This window comes from Geospiza fortis, unplaced genomic scaffold (assembly GCF_000277835.1).
Source record: "Geospiza fortis unplaced genomic scaffold, GeoFor_1.0 scaffold34, whole genome shotgun sequence".
NCBI lineage: Eukaryota > Metazoa > Chordata > Aves > Passeriformes > Thraupidae > Geospiza > Geospiza fortis.
Window position 1 is genome coordinate 89,877 of NW_005054474.1, and position 25,771 is coordinate 115,647.

General features: G+C 39.5%; 1 protein-coding gene across 1 annotated transcript in view; it reads right to left on the bottom strand.

The window, feature by feature from the left end:
• The window catches only part of LOC102043153 (vasoactive intestinal polypeptide receptor 1-like), a 30,801-nt gene that overhangs the window by 4,106 nt on the left and 924 nt on the right, over positions 1-25,771 (bottom strand). The window contains exons 2-12 of the mRNA XM_005428205.2: positions 15,645-15,744; positions 12,001-12,108; positions 11,152-11,261; positions 8,826-8,923; positions 6,806-6,938; positions 6,221-6,374; positions 4,095-4,155; positions 3,168-3,237; positions 2,536-2,627; positions 1,727-1,856; positions 463-504 (exon numbers count right to left, since the gene is read on the bottom strand). Coding sequence (XP_005428262.1) covers positions 463-504; positions 1,727-1,856; positions 2,536-2,627; positions 3,168-3,237; positions 4,095-4,155; positions 6,221-6,374; positions 6,806-6,938; positions 8,826-8,923; positions 11,152-11,261; positions 12,001-12,108; positions 15,645-15,744 — 1,098 coding nt within the window. The remainder of the gene's footprint in view (positions 1-462; positions 505-1,726; positions 1,857-2,535; positions 2,628-3,167; positions 3,238-4,094; positions 4,156-6,220; positions 6,375-6,805; positions 6,939-8,825; positions 8,924-11,151; positions 11,262-12,000; positions 12,109-15,644; positions 15,745-25,771) is intronic.

Here is a 25,771-nt window from a genome sequence, read left to right on the forward strand (position 1 = left end):
GAAAGAGAAGAGGGGAAAGGGAGAAAGAAGAAAGGGAAAGGAGAAAAAGTAAAGTGAGAAGGGGAAAAGGAAAGAGGAAAGGAGAAAGGAAAGGGGGAAATGAAGAAAGTCACCAGGAGAAAATAAATCTAGATCAAGTGAGGAGCTCTACAAGCTTTCCATTGAGCCATCATCACGATAGCTATCAAACATAAATCAGGAGAAAAGTGCCCTGACAGGAAACTCAGCAACCATTTTTAAAGGGTCATTGCTTCAAAGTTTATTTTGTGTCCTCCTGCCAGAACTGTATGAATACAAATAAAGTCAACAAAGCCACCAAGGGACAAAGAAAGATGTGGGGATGCCATGGTTTCAGGAGCAGATCAAAGACAGATCTGTTCTGAAAATAGGAAAAGAAATTAAAAAACGAGAGGGAGCTGTGAGTTTTAAAGGTTTTGATAATCTCATGTACTTGCTACTCACCTCTGCATTTGAGAAGCAATATAGGAGAGCAACAACAAAACCCTAGGACAGGGAGGGTAGGGAGAGAAAAAACACGGATATAAAATCTGGAATCAATACCGAACATCGAGTTTCATTCACAGTGTGTGTAGGACAACAAAAATGCATATTTCCCAGCTTTCTATTGGAGTTCAGGCAGTGTGACACTTTATTGAGTTTTCATAATAGAATTAAATTTCTCAGCGGACTGGTGACATTTTATATTTATTATTGCCCTTGTCCAGAGACAAAAAAGATTAACTTGCTGTTCACTGTATCCTACAAACAAATTCTCCCTCGGATAAGGCAAGCATGGAAGAGACATCATTTGCAACACATGTCAATGTGGACAAGTTGTGGTGGGGTACAGGGGAAAAGGAATGGGAAAATAAATCAGCTATTCAGTACAAAATGTACCACACACAGGCCCTGACCCTCTCAAATCCATGCTCTGAGTAGTGGAACAGCAAAATCAACAATGAGATATTAACATGGCTCACTACACCTGAAGGGTAAGGGCAGAGCAGGTGTTTATGTCCTCTTATTCACCACCCCTCTTATTGTTATTACGTGTGAAATCATTTTCAATCGGTTCACCTTAATCCACAGACCGGTCTTCACGGTGTTCTGTCATTGTTATTCAATAAGCATAGATATTTTATTTATTTGGTGATTATTCATACAAAGTCTGACCCAGAGATTTCAAATAATAAGGGAGCAAACAACAGAAGAGCTCATGAAGGAGTGAGATGGGATGTGTGCATTGAATTTGGATGCATTGATAAATCCTGCTCTAAGAACCAGCCTGAAGTGGGGTGGTGTCACTGACATAGTTATGAAAAATCCTTTTGCCACGGTTTCTTCTCCTGGCAAGATGAGAAACCTTGGCTTCTCCATGCTTTTCTCCTCTGGAATGTGATTTGGAGAATCGTTTACATGTGAATTGTTTTTACTTGATGACCAATCACAAGTCCAGCTGTGTCAGGACTCTGGTCAGTCACAAGATTTTATTATTCATTCCTTTCTAGCTTTCTGATGTCTCCTCTCCCTTTCTTTAGTATAGTTTTAGTATATAATTTTCTTTTAATATAATATAATATAACATAATATATATAATAATAAATCAGCCTTCTGAAACATGGAGTCAAGATTCTCATCTCCTCCCTCGTCCTGGGGACCCTCAAACACCACCACAGGGTGGCACAGACCAAACATGTCAGGGCTGTTCAATTTTTGCCCACCTTACCTGAAATGAGCCCAGGCCCAGCTCGATGTAAAGCCGAGCCTCCAGCCCAGTGCTCTCAGGGAAAAATGCAAACACAATGTAGTGCACCCCAAAGAGGGGGATCAACAGTAACGTGGACTTTGCAAGTCTCCTGGAAATGCAAGAATTAAAGAACAAGGCACTGTTAGAAACAGGGAATGAGTGACAGCAATTGTATGTAGGAATGTTTTAAAATTCAGAGAACAGCTCCAAATGGAGGCAGCTGCATTCGTTTGGATGAAGAAATTTGGAGAAGTTGTGGAAAGGTCTTGTGACTGCACTGGTGGGATCCCCAGTGGTTGTGAGGGGTTTGTACACAGCCAGGACCAGGCTTAGTCCTGTTACTGCATCTTTCTCTATTTATTTTTATCTATTTTATTTATATATATTTTATTTTTTCTCTATTTAATTTATCCTGTTACTGGAAAGAATTTATCCTGTTACTGCAAAGAGTTTATCCTGTTACTGCATCTTTCTCTATGTGGCCATTTGTGTGGAAAGGACTGGGAGTGAGATGGATTAATCACCTGACATTTGGTTTTAACACTTTCAAGCTTTTGAAGTTTTATACTTTATTGTTTTACTTTTCTCTTTGTCCCTGACATATGCACCCCACCCTTTTTGCTCTGAAATAAAAATGACATGTGATATTTGGGATGAAAAAGAAAGTTCACATTGTCATTTCTTCTCTATCTATTAGAAGAGGAGCAGATCATTCTGTTCTCCTACCCATAAAAAATTCCTTGCAGCAGTTAGAACAGGTCAGACCTAAGAGACACAGAAATACTTACACAAAGTGGCTTGAATGGCTCCCTCCTCCCTCCTGGGATTTCAATTTATGGACTAGAATCCTGATCACATTAATGAATATAATAAAGTTAATCTGTAAAGACAAGACAAAATCTGTAAATTTACTACAATCCAGGACATGTTTCCAGTTGATACAAATAACTAAAAATCCCCACTTTTAGGAGCTGCACTGCTATAAACCAGTGCTTATCCCTTCTCAGCTCAGGTCAATAGCTTTACAAATAATAATTATATTTCCCACCAAAATATAATTGTACATAAAATATGGTGAAAGTTATATTGAATTATTGTAGACCAACACATCTTAATATCACTTTGTGTCTGATATTAATGCCTTGTACTTCTGCTCAGAACTTTAAATTTAGATTTTAAATTTAGATTTTTAAATTATCTAAAAAAGTCCCCCCTGTTCTCATCATTGTTTGTGACAGGGATTATACCAGATACAGATCTAAAAACCAGATTGCTCCCTCCCTAAATTCAGGTGGTATAAATCTGTGGATAAGGGAGAGGTTTTTTTTGTCTTAAGTTACAATCATAAGAACTCATTTTAAAAGCACACTAGATAAAATTATCTATATGCAGAAACTCAAGGGAAAATAAAGAACCTTACTAATACAGTTAGCAGGATGGGGCCTTTGATGATCCATAACACCACTCCATTTTCATCATCATCCCAACATCTGAAAGAACAAACAAAACCAGTTGTTTTTTATCTGTACTCTGGGAGGTTCCCATAACACACAAAAGCACTTCTGCCACAAGAAAGGAAAGTGGTGGACACTAAGTTTATATCACTGTCTAAATATCCCTGGTTTCCCTGTAGTCTAAACTAAAGAAAATTCAATCAGCAAGAAGAATCACAGATTGAAGAAGCAAAGCTAAGTAAAAAAACCACATTTGTATTTTTTTAAGCTTCTTTCCTAATCTTCTTACCACTCTCAAGTCAACTTCTTATTCAACTCTCCTGAGTTTTGAGCAGGTGGGTATAAAATAGAATCTTTTCCAGCTGACGTGAAATGATCTGAAAGCCTTCAGGATAGTTTACAGCACAGAAAACAGGACAGTTAGAGCATACAGAAACAATATTTCTATCTGGGGCTCATGTTAAAAGATACAGATAAAAATAAGATAAAATAATTGACTGGAAACCAAAGAAGAAACTACTGAAGACAATGTTGATTGTTTGGGAAGTTCTGCTTTGAAGAGATTAGGGTTAGTTATTTATGGCTGAATTTATAAAGAAACAGCAATTTTCTTGAAATACAATTATTTCAAGGACTGGGCATTAGGGAACTTAAATGAAATTTCAATAGTTAATATGATATTTCCAGGTTTTCTTACCCCATGTATGGACATAAAAATAAAAAGACCTAAGGTATTTTGTCACTTATGTACAAACTGTAAAAATGAGAGGTACAATTTTGAATCATGAGTTATCTCCCTTACCTTTTTCTGTACACATCTTTTTACCCTCTCAGAAAAACAGAACACCATAAAAACAGCACTTCTTGTGTTCCTTATCCCGGCTCTGACTTACCCAGTGTTCTGTTGATGGATTCGTGTGAGGACCCAAGCAAACATCACAGCAGTGGGAGCTCCTGAGCAAACCAACAGGAACACAAGGGTTGGTTTGAATATCCTGTCCCACTGAATCCTTATTCCAATAGGCTCATGTCATGGACATATTTTTTGAAAAATCCTCTGCTAGGATTTTTTCTCCTGAGAAGTTGAGAAGCCTCAGAAACGAAATGAAAAAATGATTATCTGCTGCTGTGGACTGCAACAGGTTCATCTTTGATTGGTCCATGTGAGTTGTTTTTACTTGATGACCAATCACAGTCCAGCTGTGTCTGGACTCTGGTCAGCCACAAAATTTTATTATCATTCCTTTCTATTCCTTGCTAGACCTCCAATGAAATCCTTTCTTCTATTCTTTTAGTATCGTTTTAGTATATAATTTTCTTTTAATATATATCATAAAATAATAAATCAGCCTTCTGAAACATGGAGTCAAGATTTCTCATCTCTTCCCTCATCCTGGGACCCTTGCAAACACCACCACAGGTTCACAGTGCAGCAGGGTGGATTAAAGGTCAATTTATGGGTCAGACAATTTTCAATAACTTTATGGAAGAATTTAATTTGTAGTTCAGGGAAAGGGAAAAAAAAGAAAGGAATAAAAGGGCAGGAGAATGAAATCATAACGAAGGAGAATAGGGGATTTTGTGAAACCACATTTTCAGAAATAAATGTAAATAATTTCTTGAAGGCTGGGGTAGGAATTACAAGCACTTATGAAGCTGAGGTAAGCATTTATTTAGCTGGGGCTCTTTTATCTTCTGGATTGTGGCCAACAAAGACCCTTTGTACAGCAGCTGGAAGAGTTCATACTTTTGTCCTAGAGATTCTACTAATCACCCCAGAACAATCGGTTGATAAGAATTCCATGAAAATTTATCTGTATCCAGTGATTTCTAGCCTTGCTTTATCACTGCTTATTCTTCTGTCCTACGTTTCTGACTGGGGATTTTTAAGGCCTATAAAGCAGAAATTGCTTTTTCTCTCCTGTGGAATTGAATTTCCAAAGACTAAGTGACTTTCAAAGCTGTCACAAAAGGGATTCTAGTGTGAAACAGGGGAACCTACAGAAATATAGGGAATTTCTTTCTAAGTATCATTTGAGATGAGTGGGAAGGGCTCAGAATTTGTCCTTCCAAATTTTTGCCGTTTGCTCAACTCCTTTAAGCTGGGACCTTGTTAAATTCAAGTTGGCTTTTTAATTAATGAAAATAAATATTTCCCTCCACATCATCTAAGATGAGAGTTATCCCTGAGGTATCTCTCACCTTCCACTGATTGCAGAAGGAGATGAGGATTATCACATTATTAATTGAGTTGTTTGCTTTCTTATCTCAAGTTGGCCATGATTAATCAAGGGCTGAGAGTCTACTTTCAGACAACCCTATTTGGAATAGCTCCAAAAAAAATTTTGATTACATTAAATAAAGTCTAAAAATCTAAAGGTGAAGGATAAATTAATATTTATTCAGTATAATTTGGATTTCACTTCTAAGTCAAAAAATGTCATTGTAACTACTCAGTTTGGGTGTCTGCAGTTTAGACCAGCCAAGGTGAGACATGGGAATATCTGAGAGTCACAATCAACAATTCTGAGCGGTGAACGAAATCCTGTTTATTTCACATTCCTAGTCTGAATATCAGAGATAACTTCAATTGCTGTATCACCTCAAAACATTCCTTAAAGTCAGGAGATCTCTGAAAATAAAGGAAAAACAGAGCTGTTTGATTCCTAGGCCTGGACTCACATGATTTAAGATTAATCTGTCAAATTCTGCTTGCTAAAAACAAAAGGCAACTTAGTCCCCCAAAGTTCTTTAGTCAGTGGAGGAATTCAAGATCTTTCTAGGATATTATCCAGCCATATCACTCATCCTCTTGAGGCCTGGATTATTCACCACCATGGTGCAAATAACTGAGATATAAAAGGGAATACAATGACACAGCAGTGCTGGATGAACGGGCCACTTCCCTCTGTAAAGTGTCACTTTTGACAGACTCATTTCACCTCAAAACACAGATTTTTATTCAATCCTGCAAACAGCCAGAAATACCGAATGGCACAAAGAGGAAGGGAGTACTAACCCCAGCCAGTAAATATGAACCACCACACAAACTTCTTGTTGGAAACAAAGGTCAGCAGCAGCAGGGTTTGCAGGTAGATCCCTTCAATGAGAAGCCAGAAGAAATTGGCTAAAATACTGAACTGGAAGAAGGCCATAGCAGCCTTACAAGCAACCTGGAAGTGCAGAGGAAGAAAAACCTTTTAGGTCTACTCTTGTTATGGTTGGTTTCTATAGAAGTGTAGGCAAAATTCAATGTTGCCACACAAGAACAAAGAAACAACAAAATTTCTGTATGTTTAGGACTTCATAATTGAAATTAACTTTATTTTAGATTTTTGAAAGGGAAATATTGTTTTTTGGTTTTTTTCTCATAGATTAAATTCTTTACTGGGAGAAACTGTTAGAGCTTTATTGGAGTCAACAGACTTAAATATCAAAGCTGAGTGCAGCCTTAGCACTTGGTCTTTGGGTTTACATAATATTGTTTGTTTAAATATTTCAGTTTTAGCAATAGGAGAAATAGGATGAAAATATCTCCCTGTTGCCTTCAGGTAAAGAATTAAATGTTCAGTCAAGGATGAGAGAAAGAGGGGAGGTTCAGTACCGTGGACATGAGGCAGTGGTCCATAGTTTCATCTGCAAACAAAACAGCATCTTTGGTGAAAACAGCAACTGCTCTCAAGATAAAGGAGACAAACAGGTGCATGTGGATGTAATTCCGTGTGCAGTGGAATTTTCTGGCATGGAAAGAGAAAATAAAAATTGTTCTTTGAGAGAAGTTTCTCAGGGTCTCATCAAAAGTCAAACAGGAGCACATGAGACTGCAGACACCTTGCCAAGCAATAAATGATCTGTCACTATTTGAGAGGCAGACAGAGAGACAGGAGGGAGCAGAGAAGCTGTTACCTTTTTCAGCTAATAAAAATTCCAGGATAATTATCCTTGGATCACCACACATTTAAAGGAGATGCCAGAAGCAGAGAGTAACTGTGGGAGTCTTGGGCTGGATTATGACAATCCCTCTTAATGATTTTTGATAACTTTTTTTATTGAAGAAGCTTGAATCAGGTTTTTCAGCCCCTTTTGGATCAAAGGAAGTATTGAATTGGTGTCAGTCACATGGTATGGGATGGCTGCCAGAGCAGTTGCCCTAAACTGCATTAATCCAAGGGGAAGCAGCTGAGGGGGCTGGGAAAGGGGCTCAGCCTGGAGAAAAGGAGGCTCAGGGGGGACCCTGTGGGTCTGCACAGCTCCTGACAGGAGGGGACAGCCAGGTGGAGCCTTGTTCCCCCAGGTAACAAGGACAGGACAAGAGGAGAAGGTCTCAGGTTGTGGCAGTCACCCAAATTGACATTGGATATTAGGGAAAATGTCTCTATGGAAAGGGTTATCACTACTGGCACAGGCTGCCCAGGGAAGGGGTTGTGATGCCTTAAGTTTTAGCTTTCATGTTTTCCAGATTCTGTACTGCATAGGTGTATAACTCTGAACTTCATATAAAGTGTTAGCAAGTTCTCTTCAGTTCAGTCACACAAAACAATCCTCTTCCAGCCCCAGAACCAAGGACACCATTGCAGCTTCAGGCCCAAAAAGAAAAAAAAAAACCAGCAAATTGAGGAGAGCAGACTGGGAGGAGGGGACTGCATAACCTGAAGCTGTAATTGGACAATTAACCCCAATATGGAAATGGACCAAAACTTATAAAAGTGTGAAAACTCATGACCTAGCATCCATCTTGGGTCCATCTTGGGTGGAGCCAGGGCCAGGCTTTGCCCAAGGTGTATCCATTGAGGCTTTTAATAAATCCCTACTTTATTCCTTTAACACTGTCTAGACTCTGTTCCAGGGAGCCTCACAAGGCATCAGTTGAGTCCCCACCTCTCTGGGAATTTAAAACACAAGTAGCTGTGGTGCTCGGGGTCCTGGGTTAGTGATGGACTCGGCAGTGCTGGGTTAATGGTTGGACTTGATCTTAGATGTCTTTTCCAGCCCAATATTCCTGTGATTCCCTTTCCCTAGACTGCCCTGTACACATTTTGCTTTGAGCTGAAGGAATGTCCCTCAAGGTTTGGACATATCAGCCTCGTGCTCCTGGGTCGCTCTGTAAGGGCCTTTGAGACTGCCAAGCCCCTCCAGTCAGGGAGATTCTCTGTGCTCTGCCTCAGCCAAACCCCAGATCCGCTTCCTAATAACCAACATCATCAAATGAGGCATTGAAATTTAATTAAATCTCTTTTTTATAGCTCTCAGTTATGGAAGCAATGGCCTTTCACAGAGGGAATGGACAATTTAGGAAACTCTGTTTACAGGATATGAGATAATGTTTCTGCAGAGTCTGTCCTGCCATGCACTGTAGGAATGATCAAAAAAATGTTAAAATTGATCTAAAGTTTGAGCATTTCCACAGTATGGTGTCATTAAGGAGATTAACAGAGACTGCCCAGCTTGGTTGTTTTAACATTTAAAAAATTGCAGCACGAGTAGAGAAGGACCCACCACCACCAAAGGAGTTTTATCCTAGAATGATTAGAAAACAACCATAAAAAAATCCCACAAAACAAAAGCACAGAGAATCTGAGAGAAATTGTCTTAGGCATGCTGAGAAAAAGCCCATTTATATTTACCTGAAGGCAGCAAAGACAATTAGAGCTGTAATGAGCGAAGTCACGGATGCTGCATAGCCAGCGGTGTAGACACGCCAAAATGCAGAATAATAGGATTTCTGTGGGGAAAAAAAGACACAGCCCAATGCAGGTGGTGGTGCTGGATGCATCCTGGGGTGCTCATTCCACTGGGACACATTTCCCTCACTCAGTCCACAATCTTTGTTTTTCATGCTCGAGATCTGTTTCAGGATTTTCCACCACTAAGAAAAAGTTTTCCTCTGAGTCTTACTTAACCCTACACAGGAGAGAAGTTTCACACTCCAAAGGCTCATCTGACCCCTCTGAGCATGTTCTGCAGGAAAATACTAACTGTGATATGTAAACACCTTTTCTCGTGTCAGTACATAAAAACTCTGGAGCACTGAAACGTTCTGGTGGGAGATTTGTGAAGCTCTCGCTTTAGACCTGGGCCAAATTCAATAAGTATTGATTTTCATAAACAGCTATAGCTGCAAGAGAAATAAAACTCTCAATTTGCTGGTGAGAAAGCTGAAACATTGATAAAGAGTTACATCAGGTTGTGAAGGTAATTAAAAACCAAGGAAATCACCTCACAGTCCTTAATTCTCTGGACAATTCTTCCTTGCTGTGTATTGTAGCACTGTAATTTTTTTTTATAATTCCCTTGTTTTCAATTAAGACCTATATCCTAACAAATCCTAATCTATGTTCTAAAAAAAAAAAAAAAAAGCTTGTTTACATGGCTTTAATATGCAAATTTTATTCTGATTCACTACAAGATCACCTAATTGTTTAAAATCCCAAGACACTAAATTCTCTGAACCCAGTCAAATTTCCTCCTTATAAACCCAGTGGACACTTTGTTCTCTTACTGATCCCAAATCTGTTTATCCAAAAGGCTGCAATTCTAGGCTGAGACAACAAATTAGCAATTTTAAATAGATCCATAAAGAGATCTTGTAACCCTGACATGATATGAATCATCCTGGTGTTTCTGCAATAGTCCTGATCTTTTATACAGTATTTTCAAAACACAGATGAACATTAGAAAAGAGGTTATTTCATTTAATAACCAAGTGTTTCAATTATTTTATCCGGTTTTGTAGGATGGATTAAGAAAGAACACTAAGTACAAAAAACATCATAAGTGCTCACTGCACATACAAAATACAAAGCAAGTGGTTCTATTAGGACACAATTGAGATTTTTACTCACTTCCCTATGTGTGCAGTGCAGCAGAGATTGCTGATCTTATCTTCCTTTTGTAGTCAAACATTGTGGATTTGACAGGAATAATAAACTAAACACAAGCAGAGCACAGACAGCAGCCCTGTGCAGAAATCTGCTATCATTGTGAAATATAAATATAGCTCCTTGCTTGATTTTAGCTGAGACCAGCCAGAAATTATGCCTGGCTTAGCATAATCCAGGGACTGCTTGGAGAAGCCACCTGGAGAGTGACTTTAGTCTTGTGGGAGAAATCCCATGTGGGCTGGAGGTGTGTGCTCCAGAATGCACCTCCTTTTATGAATTTACATCCCTCTGAACTGTTCAGATTATTTCCAGCATCTTTCTAGAAGGCTTTTAAGCAGTTATTTAAATTTTCTAAGCATTTATTTAAGCTTTAAAAACATTTCTCTTTCCCCAAAGTGCAAAGCACAAATATTCTTATTTACAGAAGGTCATTGAGCTCCAGATATGAACTCCAGTAGGATGAGGAGGAATGTGGAAATTTAAATCATATCAAGATGTGGATGTGAAAGAAATTATGAAGCTTAATTGAGCATGAATGATGATTGTCAGAGAGGAAAAATATTCATTTCCTTCTCCACTGAATACCTGAGATAAAGTGGGCAAATACTCAGTGGCATCCAAGAGTTCCCTCCTAAGGATGTGTATTGACCACCAGATTATAAAGTTAAGAAATATTTCTTCTATGAATCAAAGAAAATCTGGAAAAAAATAGGAAGGATACAAAGTAATTTTCCCTGAAAATAAAAACCCCAATAAACAAAACTGAAGACAGGCGGGTAGGGTTTCCCTGGGAAATGTGTGCATGATGAGGATTTATATCACCTCTGTCAGAGAACCAAATCTTAGTTTGGACAGGTGAACTAAGCATGAGTTTAACCAAGAGGAGACTTTTGGATGAAGAGGAAAGTGCTGACTGCTGCTCACTTGCTTTATGTTAAACCTAATTTGTTAAACGAGTTCTAAGTATACCTAAAAGTTTTGGGTTTAGCACTGAAAACGGGTAATTTTCAGATGTGTGGAGCATCCAGCTACTCAGGAGATGTTCAGAAGCAAGAAATGAAACTCTCACCTGATCCTCAGGTTCTTTACTGGAACCTTCATCAAAGCCACAGGCAATGGTGTATGGTGGGAATGGCTCTGACCAATATTCCTCCTGTGTGCAGTTCCTCTGAAGGAAACCTTCCATGGGAAAACACAGCAGAGAATTAATTTGGGGTGCTGGTGCTGCTGTTCTTTAAGTTTTGATGAGTAGCAACAATTTCTTATCACCCCTTTGATTCCTAAGCTAGGGACTTACAGGTTGAGTCATGTTCAGTGAGATTAGCTGTGAGAATGACAATATTCTCTATATCTACCCTTTAAAAAATTGAGGGACATGTTCCCAGTCATTTCAAGATGCAGTGGGACTTGAGCATTTCATATGGGAAATCAACTCTGCAAATTCATTCCTTCCACAGAGGAAATCAAATTATATATTCACAACATATTTTGGGATTTTGGGCAAAGCCCTGAGCCATCTTTTCCAGGCTGGAAGCTCCATAAAATTTTTGATCTTGGTCCTGCTCTGACTGCAAGATTGTACTGGCTGACCTTAGGAGATTCTTTGTAATATTAATTAATGTACAGTTTTATAAATCAGTGATTCTAGGACATCCCTTTATAAATTTAGCAGCATGGTGCAATTGTCCATTGTATCTACATCACCAAAGGGATTAAATAATTCAGTAGAGCACAACACAAAACACAAGAGTGTCAATATTGACCCCAAGCTGCAATGTGTATCTGGATAATTACTGAATGCTGACTGACATAAGAACATTGTAAATCAGGAAAATATGAAGGAATCCTCAACCACTAGAGTTAACTTAAAATAAAATTTTAAAAAATAGGGATAAGAAGAATAGGAAAAAAATCTTGCCATGTGTACTGGTGAATTCTTCAAAAAATCGTGGGCAGGGAATTCTAACCACTTCCCCAAAAGTGGCTCTGGGCCAGCAGGTTAAACCATCCCAATCTCTGGCACATCCTGTAAAAAAAAAAGTGCCTCTAAATAAAGAAAATCACAGAGAACATCACACATTTGATCTTCCATAATGAGACTGTCTGTGGCTTTCCCACTCATTCACATGCAAGAAGAGCCACAGCAGGATGTGCAGCTCTGCAAATGAAGGAGTGGAGTGTTTTCCTTTTCTCCTTGAATGCATCCTTGCTCACACTTGGTATTCCAGCTGGACCTTCCCCCTCCTTATCTCATGAGAGAATGTACCTGAAATTCAAGCAGACACAATCCCAAAGTCAAATCAATTGGAGCTCTTTTCTCTTGTCAAAACAAAAAAAAGCCACTGAAATAAAAGTATTGAATAATGATTAGCACTCGAGATTTCTCATTACTCCTTTCTCGTTCCTTGAGATTCCTCATTACAGAGTCTAACTGAAATTAAAACTCAGCATTAGCCTCTTTATTTCATGTTTAAAATCTACCAATTTCACTTGGCTTAAAGGAAACAAGGGCTGAAGTCCCAGTCTTAGGCAATCAATGGCATTTTTGTGATGGATTTCCAAAGGGATTAAATTCATCCCAAACTAGAACATCTCAGCATTATAATAAATGACCCCCACTGGGAGTGGGTCTGAATGTGGAATTCATGAGGTTCCCTAAAGCAGAGACTGCTGGCTGATGACACAGGGTGTGATACTGGCTCTGAATTCCCTGAAAAGGATTTGCAGAAGTTTCAGTGAATCACAGCTTTGTCACAGCTGCATCACACTGAGGCTTCAAGCTGCTGGCGAGTGGGCGTGGGGGCAGCGCAGAAAAATTGCCAGCATGTAAATGCGCCTGGAACGATAAAAAAAAAGCATCAGGCTCTAACCAAAACTAATCTCTAGGTAGTCATAAGGGGGATATAAAGCAGGGTTTATATAAAGTTGGGCTGGGAGATGTTATTTCCTTCCATGATTCTTCTCTGCGACGGATGACGAGGCAAATCTGAAGTTGTCAAGTTGAAATGTGGAAGCAATACTTGCCTGTAGCTGAGCAAAGTTCCTGACTGACTCTCAAAAGGATAGTCCTGAGAATCTCCCACAGAATTATCCTCACATCACCATGGGGAGGATGAAATTCCTGGTGTACCCAATTTTCCAGGGAAAACAGAGGCCCTCATTCATTAGCTGTAACTTTAATTGTCTCAAATAAGTCAGCTAATTTCAGTTATGTTCTTTTTGTGAACAGAAAGAGACAGAGCTTTCCAGAGCTGATTCATCCCAAATATTGGTGCCTTCTTCCTGAGGACAGGATGAATCACACTCTGCAGACACCTGGCTCTCACTGATGATTACAGCCTAAACTCAGCTGCTAATTGTCAAATTAATGAGGCCAGGTAATATCAGCCCCACTTAGACATGCAGTGGCCCCCACACTTACACTTAGCAGCTGAAGTGTTTTTTTCTTAGAAAAGCTTGGTGGATTTGAGGGGCTGGGTCTAAAAATCTATTTTATTTGGCAATGTGGAGTTAAAAATTCTATTCGTGTGACCTTGTGCAGGAACAGAACCTGCATGTCTTAAGTCATAGAAATGATTTATTTCCAGTGACTTCTACAGTTTATAGCAAAGAAACTGCTGAGTGCAGGGGATGAAAGGGAATTTTTCATCCAAGGTTTTCAAGAGCCTGGTGGTGTCCAAGTCACCCAAAACTCCACAAAGAAAAGTGCAGTAGGAATTGTATGTATGAGTGTTGACACCATGGATATTAAAGTCTTGTTCAGTAACCCAGGAATTTTTAGACAGTGAAGGGGAAAAAAAAAAAAAAAAGGGGGAGTTAGGACTTGATTCAAGGTATGCCTTAAAACAGCACATACCTTAAGAAAATTTAAAAAGAGAGATTACTTAATTCAAGAAGAAAAAGATTAGTACATGAGAAACTTATTTTAGAAGTTTTAAAAGCACTAAAAATTACCTAAGAGAAGTAGCTATAGTATGATTCATTTGACCTATTTTACACATCTGCTCCAAAATTAGAGAAATTTCACCTGGGGTTCTGCTGGTGGCATTCACTGGACACTGCTCTGTACAAGAATAACGTGGAACTACTTCAGAGTAAAACCTCTGCCATGCAGACTGACTCCAGCACAGATTCTCTGTGACTGCTGAGGTTTGACTCTACAAACTGTGATCCCTCTCTTTGTCTTGCTGAGTTCCTGAAAACTGAAACACAAGCAATGGACTTGTACCTATCTTAGTGTAGCTTTATCCTCCAGATAAAATATTTGGGATAAATTAAATTTAAATTAAACTTAAATGATGTTCACAGTTTTTGGATTTTCACATATTTACCAACAGGCCAATTTTTTTTTTTTTTTTGCAAATTTTCCCCAGCTTTAATATTTAATCCCAAAATAGATTGAGAAAGGCTGTAAATATCAGAACAGACTTTTCATTAAAGTCTTATCTGGAGAATAAAAGGTGGAAAGGGGAGCTTTGAGAAGCTCAGAGTGAACAAGGTTGAAGATTTTGAAAAAGTTTTACAGAACTCTCAGAGATTTTTATTTATTTTGTTACAAACAGGATTCTAAACCCATGTCATTATTTTTATGTTGAAGAGGAAGATGCTGGAATGACATCCTGTAATGCAGGTAACAATTTTTGAAAATGCCTATTTATACCTATATATATATAGATTAATATAGATTATATTTATACCTATATATATAGATTAATATAGATTAATCTATATATATATAGATTTTTTGTGGTGGGTTACTGTGTGTTCTAAGTGCAAAATGTGTCCAAGAGGCATTTTGGACTTTATTAAAGTGTATGTGAGAAATAGCACCAAAATAAAATAGGAAACTAGAAGAGGCACATGAAGCAAGGGAGTGATTGGAAACTCTGCAGAATAATATGAAAGACAAAGGAAATATTTTGGGGTTAGACTCTGATTTTCACCAGGGTGCTAAAGGCAGACTTCCAAGTGCTTCTAAAAATTCTATCCCAACCAAATGCATGAAGAATCTTTGTCTCATAATTCCTCTGCAGACAAAAAACATCTTAAAATTCATGGAACTGAAAAATCTCACTGAGGTGGATTCAAATTTTTCTAAGCAAAACTGACCAGAATAAAACATGGCTGGTTTTTTGAAAGAATCTGAACATTTAGAAATTCCATGTTGAGTTATTTCTAAGCGTGTTTTCAAAACCCCAGGAGGGAATACCTTACACAGCATTCTAAATATATTTTACAGGCTTTGTTTTGTGTTCATTTTAGTTTTCAAAATTTGTATCATCTGATACACTTCTGAACACCACCCCAATAAATCTTTACAAGCAAATAAATAATGTTTAAAATTGTAAAAATGTAACATTTTGAATAAATTGGGATTTTCTTTAACTTTTTCCCCCCCAAAAGAATATTTTCACCAGACTGGAATGATTCCCAATCTGGTACAATTTCATTAGGGTCTTCAGCACCCTCTGGGGGAGTTTCTTTGGGGTTTTGGATGTAAATAAAGAAAACTTCAGCAATGTGAGACATTCCAAGGCAGGGGATGCCCATCAGGACCTTTACCTTTAAGATCAGGTGAGGCTGATTCGTTGTGTTCTGAGCACAGAGCCTCCTCTTTGACCACCTGCTGGAAAATTTTGCATTCTGGGTGGATTCCTGTAACCTTGGCAAGAGAAAGACAAAAACAAAAACAAAAACAAAACCCAACAACAACCAAAAAAAACCCAAAAACCAAAAAAACCCAAAACCAAAAAAACACCAAAAAACCCCACCCCAACCAACAAAAAAAACCAAACAAAACCACAAAAAACAAACAAAAACTCCCACAAAAAACCCCAAAAATACAAAAAAAAAAAAAAGAACCCAACCAATCAACGAAAGAAAAATAAAATAAAAGAAAAAATCCACCAAAAAAAAACAAAAAGAGAAAAAGAAAAAGGAAGAACTTCTGTGATTATCAGAACGAGAAAAGCCAGTTTGTACCTCATGGTTTCTATCTTGAGGTCTATGAATGCGAAAACTCCAGCTGAAGTTGAGTTGTTTTATTTTTTTTTACAAATAGAACATATTCAGCGCCTCTTCTCCAATCTGGATATTTTTATCCCCTTTCCATTGCAGTTGTTTTCCACAAAACTTAAATGTTCACAGTTTTTGGACGTTCATATATTTCACCAACTGGCCAAAACTGGATGAATCCACCAGCTGTGGGATTATTCACATCAAGTTCTTCAAACTTAAATACAGCCTGACCACAGAAATATTTCCTCTCTATAAACCAACTAAAATTAAATAAGTTTATTTAAAGAATGCTCGTCTTGGCCATAATTTTATCTGAATGACTGAAAAATTCTATAAATGTGTTATCCAAGGATGTTGCACACACTTTAGACCAAGGAGTTGCTTCCATTTTAACAGATGAAGAAATGAGAAAAAAAATTAATTATTTGACTGGGAATCTTAAGGAATTTTTTTTTTCTCTTATAGGTAAGGGCACATTTAAACAGTTAAGTGGATTTCTAGACAGCAGTTGTTGAATAGAGTTTAAATTCATCCTCTTAGTTACAGATATTTAGTCCCATTTATTGCCATGTATTTTGCTTGACCTCCATCTCCCCCTCCAGGTTTCCCTTGTACTCCTGTGTCATCACTCCCGTGATTGCGAGATGTTCTTAATGCTCTTAATTACATTATCATTAATCTTCTCAATTAAATGTTCTTAATAACCTACACAACCCCAAAACAGCTTCCCCTGCAAAGGCAAAGAAATCCTGAGACAGAAACTACATGCCAGTGCCTACACTTGATTTATCTCATCTTTTGCAGTCCTTGGGAATTTCAAGGATGTCTCAGTCCCCCAGATGTAAAACATCCCTCAGATGTAACCCACAGTCCAGAAATGGTTGGGATGTTTGAAGGTATCTCAGCCCTCTTGTGTAGATTCTGCATTAATTATGTCAGCCTTGTGTAGAAGTCTCAAGTGCATTATTTGAAATCTCAACTGTGTTATTTGATGTCTCAAATGCTTCTACACCTTTAGGAAACTGAATTAAACTGAGTAAAGAAAGCCACTGAACTGTACTCAGAGAACTGGATACTGGACCAAATATTGGGATCTTCAAGACATAGGGAGTCTTATATGGAATAAAAATTCTCTTTTTTTGTTTTGTTGCTTGCTTCGTTCTGACCTATGCTATTTAAGACAAAGCCAGGGGCTCAGTTAACAGGGATTTTAATGGAAAAATAATGGACTGAAGACTTTTCAATATATTTTTGAGGAAGACTGTAGGCCCTTTTAACCTCTAATGACTTTAAAAAGTCAGTGCAGATGCAAACATCACATCTATATTGCCTTTTCAATCTCAGAAAACTGATTTATTGGCTTTCAAAATGTTTTCAGTCAGCAGAGCAACCAAGATTTCTTTCAGCTTCCACAGAAACATTACTGGAAGTTATGCAGACTATTCCATCTCAGCAATAATATCTGCCAAGGGGCAAAAATTAGAGCACAACTTCATCTTTAAAAACCTCTAAAAATTCTGCCTACATTTGAGTTTTAAAGTAGCATAGGCAGACTTGTCTTAATTATGAGGCCCCAGAGATGGTTCATCCATGCTAATATTAGAACAGAAAGAGGATTAGGGGCACTGCTTGAAAAGAAGTTAAGACATTGTGCTTTTTTATGCCTTATATTACTCCAGTGGGTAATTCAAAATACATTTTATAAATCAGCATGAGTGACTTAAAATAGTACTTTTTGCTCTTCAACTAGAGTAACTCAATTCTGAAATGAAAATTTTCAGGTATTAATAGGATCCCTGCTCATTACTTTACATTTAAACAGACATTGCACTTTGCAGTTTGCCCACATAACAAATGAATTCTCTGAGTAGAAGTAACAAAATAATTGCTCCATAAATCTCTCAGTATTTCAGTTCATAAAGGTGGATTCAGCTGGACAGGAAAAAATGCCATTCCTCTACTTCCTGGGATTCCTGGATTCTGTTACAGTGATAATTTTGTATTTGGAATATTCTTAGGTTTGGAGTTTAAAAGTCGTGACAATTTGAGATGATGCTCTGCCATCTAGACTGAGTCCTCTGTGAAAAGGTTATGGTAAAAGACATAGCCCAAAATGCAAAACAAACCACAAAATTTGCAATGTCTTAGGAAAAAAGCACTGAGGAGTGATGGGATAAATAAACTCCCACCTCGTGCCAGAAAAGCTGGGAATCCCAGAAACACACAGAGTAAGTTCTCAAAAAAAAATCAGAGGGGGAAGAGTTATGTTTTCTCCAGAAGTCAGTCTGAGAGACACAGGCAGGTGGAATGAGGGACACTGAGGGAGTGTGCCAGACTCCTGCTGCTCAAAGCAGGCTGCACCTCCTGTCTTCTCTCCCTGGTGAATCCACACCTGCTGTACCAGAGCTTCAGTCACCATTATTCATCAGAGCTCTTGGAAGAATGGAGTTCTTCATCTGCAATGGCTGGGGAAGCTCATACCCCACCTCTAGGAAGGTGGTACTGCCTTGGTTTTATACACGACAGAGGAATTGCTAAAAGAGGTCCAGGTAGTCCTGCCTATGAAATTTATCTGGTGATAAATCATCGGAAGAAAAAAAAATTGATGATTTCTTTTGGAAATCCTGATCCACTGGTAGTGATACCCAGAGGCTGGGGAGGTGCTGGCACAGGGTGCCCAGAGAAGCTGGGAATGCCCCTGGAAGTGTCCAAGACCAGGCTAAGTGTCAGAGCCCAGGACATTCCTCTGGCTGCCCTGGAGGACTCAAGACTGTGGCAGGGGGCTCAGAGACCTTGGCACGGAGTCAAAAACACCTGTGCCTTCAATTTTAACCCTTAAAAAAATTACCAACTTTGTGCGAAGATTTACAAGCCACAAGGGTTTGAATAGAATGATAGTGAATTTATCACAGGGTGAAAAAGTAGAATTTTAGAGATTGAGAATGGGGGTTCAAGAAGCAAAATAGAAAAATCTGAGTGTATCCTGTCTTTCTTCTTCTTCTTCTTGTCCTCCATCTTCTGCTGCGATGGTGACACTTCTACATTAGTTTAAGGTAGAGACGGACTGTCTAACATAGGTAATAGGTATTAGAAAAGTATAGTAAATAAAGTACACGCAGTTTCTAGTATAAAAAACTGACACTGCCCCAAGGGCGGTCAGTATGCCATGGACTGACCTGCTGGATAGACCTCAGCAGGTCAGAGAAAGAATGTTATAGATAAGAGAAAATAAACAACATTTAAAAACAGAGCTGAGCAATCTCCACTTCTTCTTCAGTCACGGGGCTGGGAAAAAAGACTCTAATACTTCAGGAACCATTTCAGCAACACAAAACCTGAGAGGAGGACAGGGCTTGGAGCACCCTGGGATAGTGGAAGATGTTGGGGTTGGAACGGGCTGATCTTTAAGGTCCCTTCTAAAGAGAGTGGTAAAGAGAAAGAAGGCAAGAGCATGGTAAAGAGGATGAGAGAACGTGAGGTTCCTGTTACAACACAATAAATCTTCTGTGCTGAATATTCTAATTCCCACTAACCAATCTAGTACAAGATACAAATCCTATAGCATTTACATGCAGCCTATAAGAATCATTATATTACCATACTGTGTTACATTTTAAACCCTAAAAACTCCTCTTTGGGCCCCTTCTGCCAAGCTAGTGGGGTCTGCTCTGACCCTTGGACCTGTCTGCAAGCAGAGGGGGTGGTTTCATCAAAAGGAAAGGGGATTTCCTCCAGCCAGCCACACCATTGTCTTCCAGTTGTTCAGTAACTGAGGTATCTCAAATCTTGCTTTCATTTCAATCTCACTTATAGTTTCTATATTCTCAAAATCTTTTGCCAGGCAATCATATTTATAAGGTTTTCCTGTTTCATCTTCCCCAACACCTTCCAACTCAGCCCATTCTGGGATTCTTTGATACCCACTGTGGTACTGCAGTAAATCCCACTGACACTCACAGGTAGAGCAATTAATCATTGGTTCAGATTTGTTTCCTCTGGGTTCTGGATTTGGGGTGGGCAGGGCTACAACCACAGGAGCCCAGAAATATTATCACAGACCAAGGACATTAAATATCAAATGTGGAAACCCAGGGCACACAGGGAATATTTCTCTGTCTGCTCTGGGGTGCCCTGACCCCCAGGGCAGCACTGACTCTGACCCTCATCCATGGAGAAAGTTTCCCAGACTTCAAGATAGACTGGAATCCACAAAAGTGTGAAATAGATTATAGAGAGCAGTGCAGGTGTGTCACTGGGTGAGAAATTGAGGTGTTGGGATTTTTAGTGTGTTGTGGATTGAAGCAAGATGGAGGGCACAGGGTGTCATCCTGGGTTTCTTCTTCATGCTTCTTCTTCCTCCTTCTCCATGGGTTTGGGTGGCATTTTGTAATTGGGCAGAAAAGTCCCCATTGCAGCTCTGTGGGATCAGTTATTGGGTTAAAAGGGAAAATAATCCAGGGGTCAGTTCTTAATTGGATAGTTTAGTCTGAAAAGACCTTGGAACAAGAGATTGTTGGCCATTTTGTGCCTTCTGATGAAAAGCTGCTGAACTCCCAGCAGTGAGACTGTTTTACTGATAAGAAATAATAAACACTTGAGTCCCAATATGAACTACTGTCTCAAGGGCCTTCAGTCCAGACCCAGAGAAAGCCACAACTGGAACCACCACAATTAAATATCACTGACACTTCAGGGTTTCAAAATCAACATCAAGCCCTATTTTAGATGTAAGCTACAGGCTATCCCAACAGAAGCCAAAACAGGGCTGGTGTTATTAATTTATAAACATACAGCCTCACTCAAAGTAATCCTACTGTTGGACAGGAAAAAAAGAAAAAATATTACACATATACAAGAGCAGTGATGATGCTTCAATTCGTTGGTTTTCCTCAGGCTTTGAGAAAAACAAAGACATAAAACCATTGTACAGTTAAAGAAAAGCCTTGTGGGCAGAGCATTACTTGTGATTTGTTGTCCATAGCTTATGTTCTGTTATTAATCTCACAGCGCCTTGAGTGAAAAGTTTTTGCCCTGATCTGCCTGCAAGTGTTGTGTGATGGGGCTTTCTAAAAAAGCAGGAGCTCTGCATTTGGTGCAGGGACATTTTATGGCAATTTGGGAGGCATCTGCCGAAAAGTTGGCTTAAGTAGGGAAAAAGTAGCTCCTGCTCACTATAAAAAAGGAAAATTTAGGAACCAAAGCAGAGCAGAGCTTTCTGAGGCAGACAAATCCAATGTGGCACAGTGTTCTCTGCCACAACAAGAAGTGTAAGAGGCTGATTTAAGATGTTATTCCTTGGATCAATATTTCCCAGCATCTCAGCAGTAACTTGGCCTGACTCTCACTCAAAATCACAGTGGGGTGCTTTCATTCCAAGATTCACACATAAAACTTTGAAATTTTAGGAAATGTTGTGGACACTCTTCAAGGAATTGAGCTTTGCATTCCTGAGCATCATAGCACAGAGGGGTTTTTTTACTGGATTGAATGTTACTGACCAGTTTGAGTCAAAGTTCACAGGGGTATTTTGATTTCTAGTCCTTACCATGAAAACAATCTTGCCTGGAACACAGTGAACACTAAAAAATCGCCTATGACAACCATGAACATGCTAAAAACCCGAGACAGTTTAGAGAGACAGATGTTGGGCTTGCATTTAATTTTAGACTTCATTTTCTTCACATCTTGTAAGGTTATTGCACTGAAACCTTAAGTGGCTTATTCACTGAGAGTAGTATAACATTGTTTTCTATTTCCTCTGTTCCATGATAGTTTATTTATTTCCCCAAATCTACACAGAAAAATCAAAGTAATGGCACTTTGGGCTTAGATATACTTATGTTGGACAACAGGAAATTCAGCAAGCACTGGGAGGAGTGTTTCTAGCAACATCTTCATGCCACACTTAGCGCAATTTAATTAAAAGCAATCTTTCCTGAGAGTCCATTCAAAAATGGTGTCCCTAAGCTGCTGTGGGGGTAGAAAAACTGTAATTTAGATGTCACACAAAAGACAGATCTTCACTCATTAAGAAGTCCATTAGCCCACTTGGGGAAAAGTAGGGACATTTTCTATGCTCTCTGAAAATTAGGGAAGTGCTTCAAAGCTGGGCACTGAATATATTATTCACCATTGAAAAAGCAATTCCAGGGGATCAAAGAGCCAGCAGTAACACTCAGTCTTTCTTGAAAATTAATCAAAGCTCGAAGAATTGGCTGAATTCATTGACAAGATGAGGGGGCTTCAAGAACTTGAAGGCTCTTTCCAGTGATCTGTTTCAGCTTCCCATGCCCTGCAATCCTAAAGCCTCACAAATGGGTTTTACATCAAGTACATAAATCATTGACTGAGAATATTCATCACTGCTCTTTCTGCCTCCTCAGCTTGCATTCACCCAGATCCCATCTCAGATATGCTCTGAAATTAATCCTCTACTCCCAGTTCCCTCTGTCTGTGCTTTCCCAGTTCTTCTGATAAGACTCTGATGCCTGAATATTTTAGTTCTCCCTCACACAGAGTTGTCTGCCATTCATGTCACACACAGACTCCCACCCTGGAGGATTAAAACTCACCTGGTATTTTAGAATACAGAAAAGCACAGCAAAGACAACTCCTGCATCCCCATTTTTAAGTGTGGAATGAGGTGTTTTGTTAGTCCTGAAAGTTGGCCAGGATTGCCAAAGACATCAGGCAGGAGAATCAGGACATTTGAAATACACACATTTTTTCAGTGAGATTTTAACGGGAACGGCTTTTAGGATGGAGGAAGATTCATGGTAAAAAAGAAGACAGGTTGAATAACAGAGAAAGAAAACCTCAGCCTTTTTCATAAACTTCCCAGTCTGTTGAATGTGTCTAAACCTTCCATCTGCTAAACTCCCCAAAAAGCCAAGTGCTAATTAAAAATCTTTGAGACTGGGAAGTGCAGGGCACTGAAGCCAATTGTCACATGTGCTTTGGAGGGATCTGGAGCCCACCCTGAGCTCCAGGAGCTCCTGTCCATTTCACAGCCACATTCCCAGGCACTGCCCTAAAAACCTTCCTGTCCAAGCCCTGGCCTGTGAGTAATTCTGGGATATTTATAACGCCATGTGTGTAATGCTGTGCTCTGTCAGAAAACAAGAAACTGTAAAAAAAAATAAAGATTTCTTAAGCAGTAAAAAAAAATCAACTCAATTCTTACAAGCTCAATTGCATCCATCTAGGTTTCTTCCACCATCCCCAAGCCATGTTTGCCACTGTGGGCTTTGGAAAGCACCAGGTGAGCCCGGCAGTGACAGAACTCCAGTGCCCAGCTGTGAATTCGGCTCTCGCACAAAGTCCTGCCCTCAGCCTCCAGCTCTGACACCATCCTGAGCCCAGGAGCTTCCAACCCCCAAGCTAAAGGCTCATTTCCAATCCTTCTCTTCAGTCAGTTAAGTAGATTATTTCACGAGTCTTTTTGGCTGAAAATGACTACCTAGAGGATATTTTCTGTGTTTGTTTTCTCTCTCTAACTCGATTACCTGTGGAAGAAGGGAAGCTGAGACACTGATTGCCTCACAGTCATTTAGAGGAACATATTTACATATTTTCAATATTGTTTTCAAGACACTGAAGCAATTCTTGAATGCTCCTCTGTGGATTGGACTGTATTTATATGACTGTGTTTAACTGCATGACCTTACAGAGAACAGCACTTGCTATGCATATTTATCCATGTATATCATTATATTCATTCACTCATAGGTATTCTTTATGAGACAACACAGCCATACTAATTTATCTTGTTTATGAATGTTGTGTAATTAGTATTACCTTGAGAAAAATTAATTTATCACTCCTCTTCTTAATTGAGTAGAGCACTTAATTATTACTAATGCTTGAAGAATAACAGAACACTAATAACTGGGGATCCCCATTTTCTGCTATTGCAAGTATCCCTGTAAATTAAAGAGAAATTTCTCCTTTTCTGTATCATTTTTTTTTGCCTGCAGGTGGGATTTGTGTCATCTAATCCCAAACTCCTGGAACCTGGAAGTCAAAGTCCTACAGCAAGTTCATTTAATTGATCTGTATTCTTGGCGTGTTTCCATCTCTTCCCAGCAATACTGAAGAAGGCTCAATGAGTAGCTTTAGACCAGATTCCTAATTTTAGACGGTTAATTGTAGATGATTAATCTAAATTCCCCCATCAAGCCTCCCTTAATGATCAGTGAAAGGAGACAAGCAGTTCCAGGGAAGGATTCCTCCTACTTTGCTCAGACACCTGTTTGAGGACAGTGACTGCCTGTACAGGAGCCTGTCTCCCTTCATTAACTCCCTCCAGGCTTAAAAAAAACCCCTAAAAACAGATTATTCCACACATCCAGCTCCCCATGGAGAAGAATTGAAGGTCTGAGGGACCAGGCTGGCAGAGAAAGCACAAACTAAACAGAGAAATTGAGACACCCAGGTTTGTTTCACTGGGAGCTCAGCATCTTGCCATGGGTTTGGATCCCCGTGTCCATGAGCACAGTAATTTGCTGAAGGGATTGTACAGCTCAGGGGTGACCCACCTGTGTTTCCAACCTCAGCTCCATTCATGAGATCAGACCAAAGCCCTTCCCAGAAATGGGAAATGTGGGGGTTTGGAGAGGAAAGCAGTTTAGCACAGCAGGGAGAGCAGTGAAGGCAGAGTCTTTTCTGCTCTTTGTCCTCTGCTTCCTGAGACTCTGAACTCTTTAAGGCGTAAAAAGCCATTTTTAGGCATTTCAGCCTCCTCTGCTCTCTGTTCCCTGTCACTTACCAGTGAATGGTAATTCTTTTAGTGTCAAGGACTCTGTTCTGCAAGGCACAAATGCACCCCTGTGGAGCTGACAGGAGGTAGCAGTGCCCAGCTCCACAGAGGAAGTTTTCAGGATTAGCCCTCTGCTTCCTTTTCAGATCTGATTAATGACTTATTTGCAGAATCCATACAGGAATTATTTCTCTGCTCAGACATGATCCTTTGAAACAGGAGGGGATTATTCCCTCAGTACATCCCAGGGGTCTCAGGCCTTCCCTTACCCACTAAACATGCAAGGAGACCTAGACTGAGACACAAACCCCACTGAACATTCAGAGCGCTGCCTCCCACCAGACATGGAGCTGATGTTCACATTTTGAGGCCAAAAGCTGTGTAGATCATGCAGTTCACAGAATTTCTCTTGTTATGGGCACAGCCTGCTGCAATATGCTGCAATATTAAAATGATGTATGGCAGCCCCCAGATGTGCACAATCCATCACTTTGGATCAGCTCCACTCTGCTGACAGCTGCAAGAATGAGCTGTGCCTCCTTTAGGTGTAGAAAAGGCTGGCCCAGATGCCAAAATCACTTTACCTGCAGCGGTCTAAGCCTTTAGGCTGCCTGGTTTTGCATGGAAGAGCAGTACTACCCATGATAACAGCTGCACTGGTGAGGTTTGCACTGCAAGGACACACAAGCTATCCCTTGTACATAAATCTGTGTAAATACAGAGGAAACTACAAGATCCGGGGGTTGTGCAGGTGTGAAAATTTACATCCCATGTCCCACTGTTTGGAAATGAAAGGCCAGCATCAGTCTGTCATTTAGGCTCTCACAGTTCTCACAGAGGAAAGCAGGCCCTAGAGAAGCACCCACTCCATCTGGCTTTCCCAGGACAAGATGGAATGTTGCCTAGGAAGGTG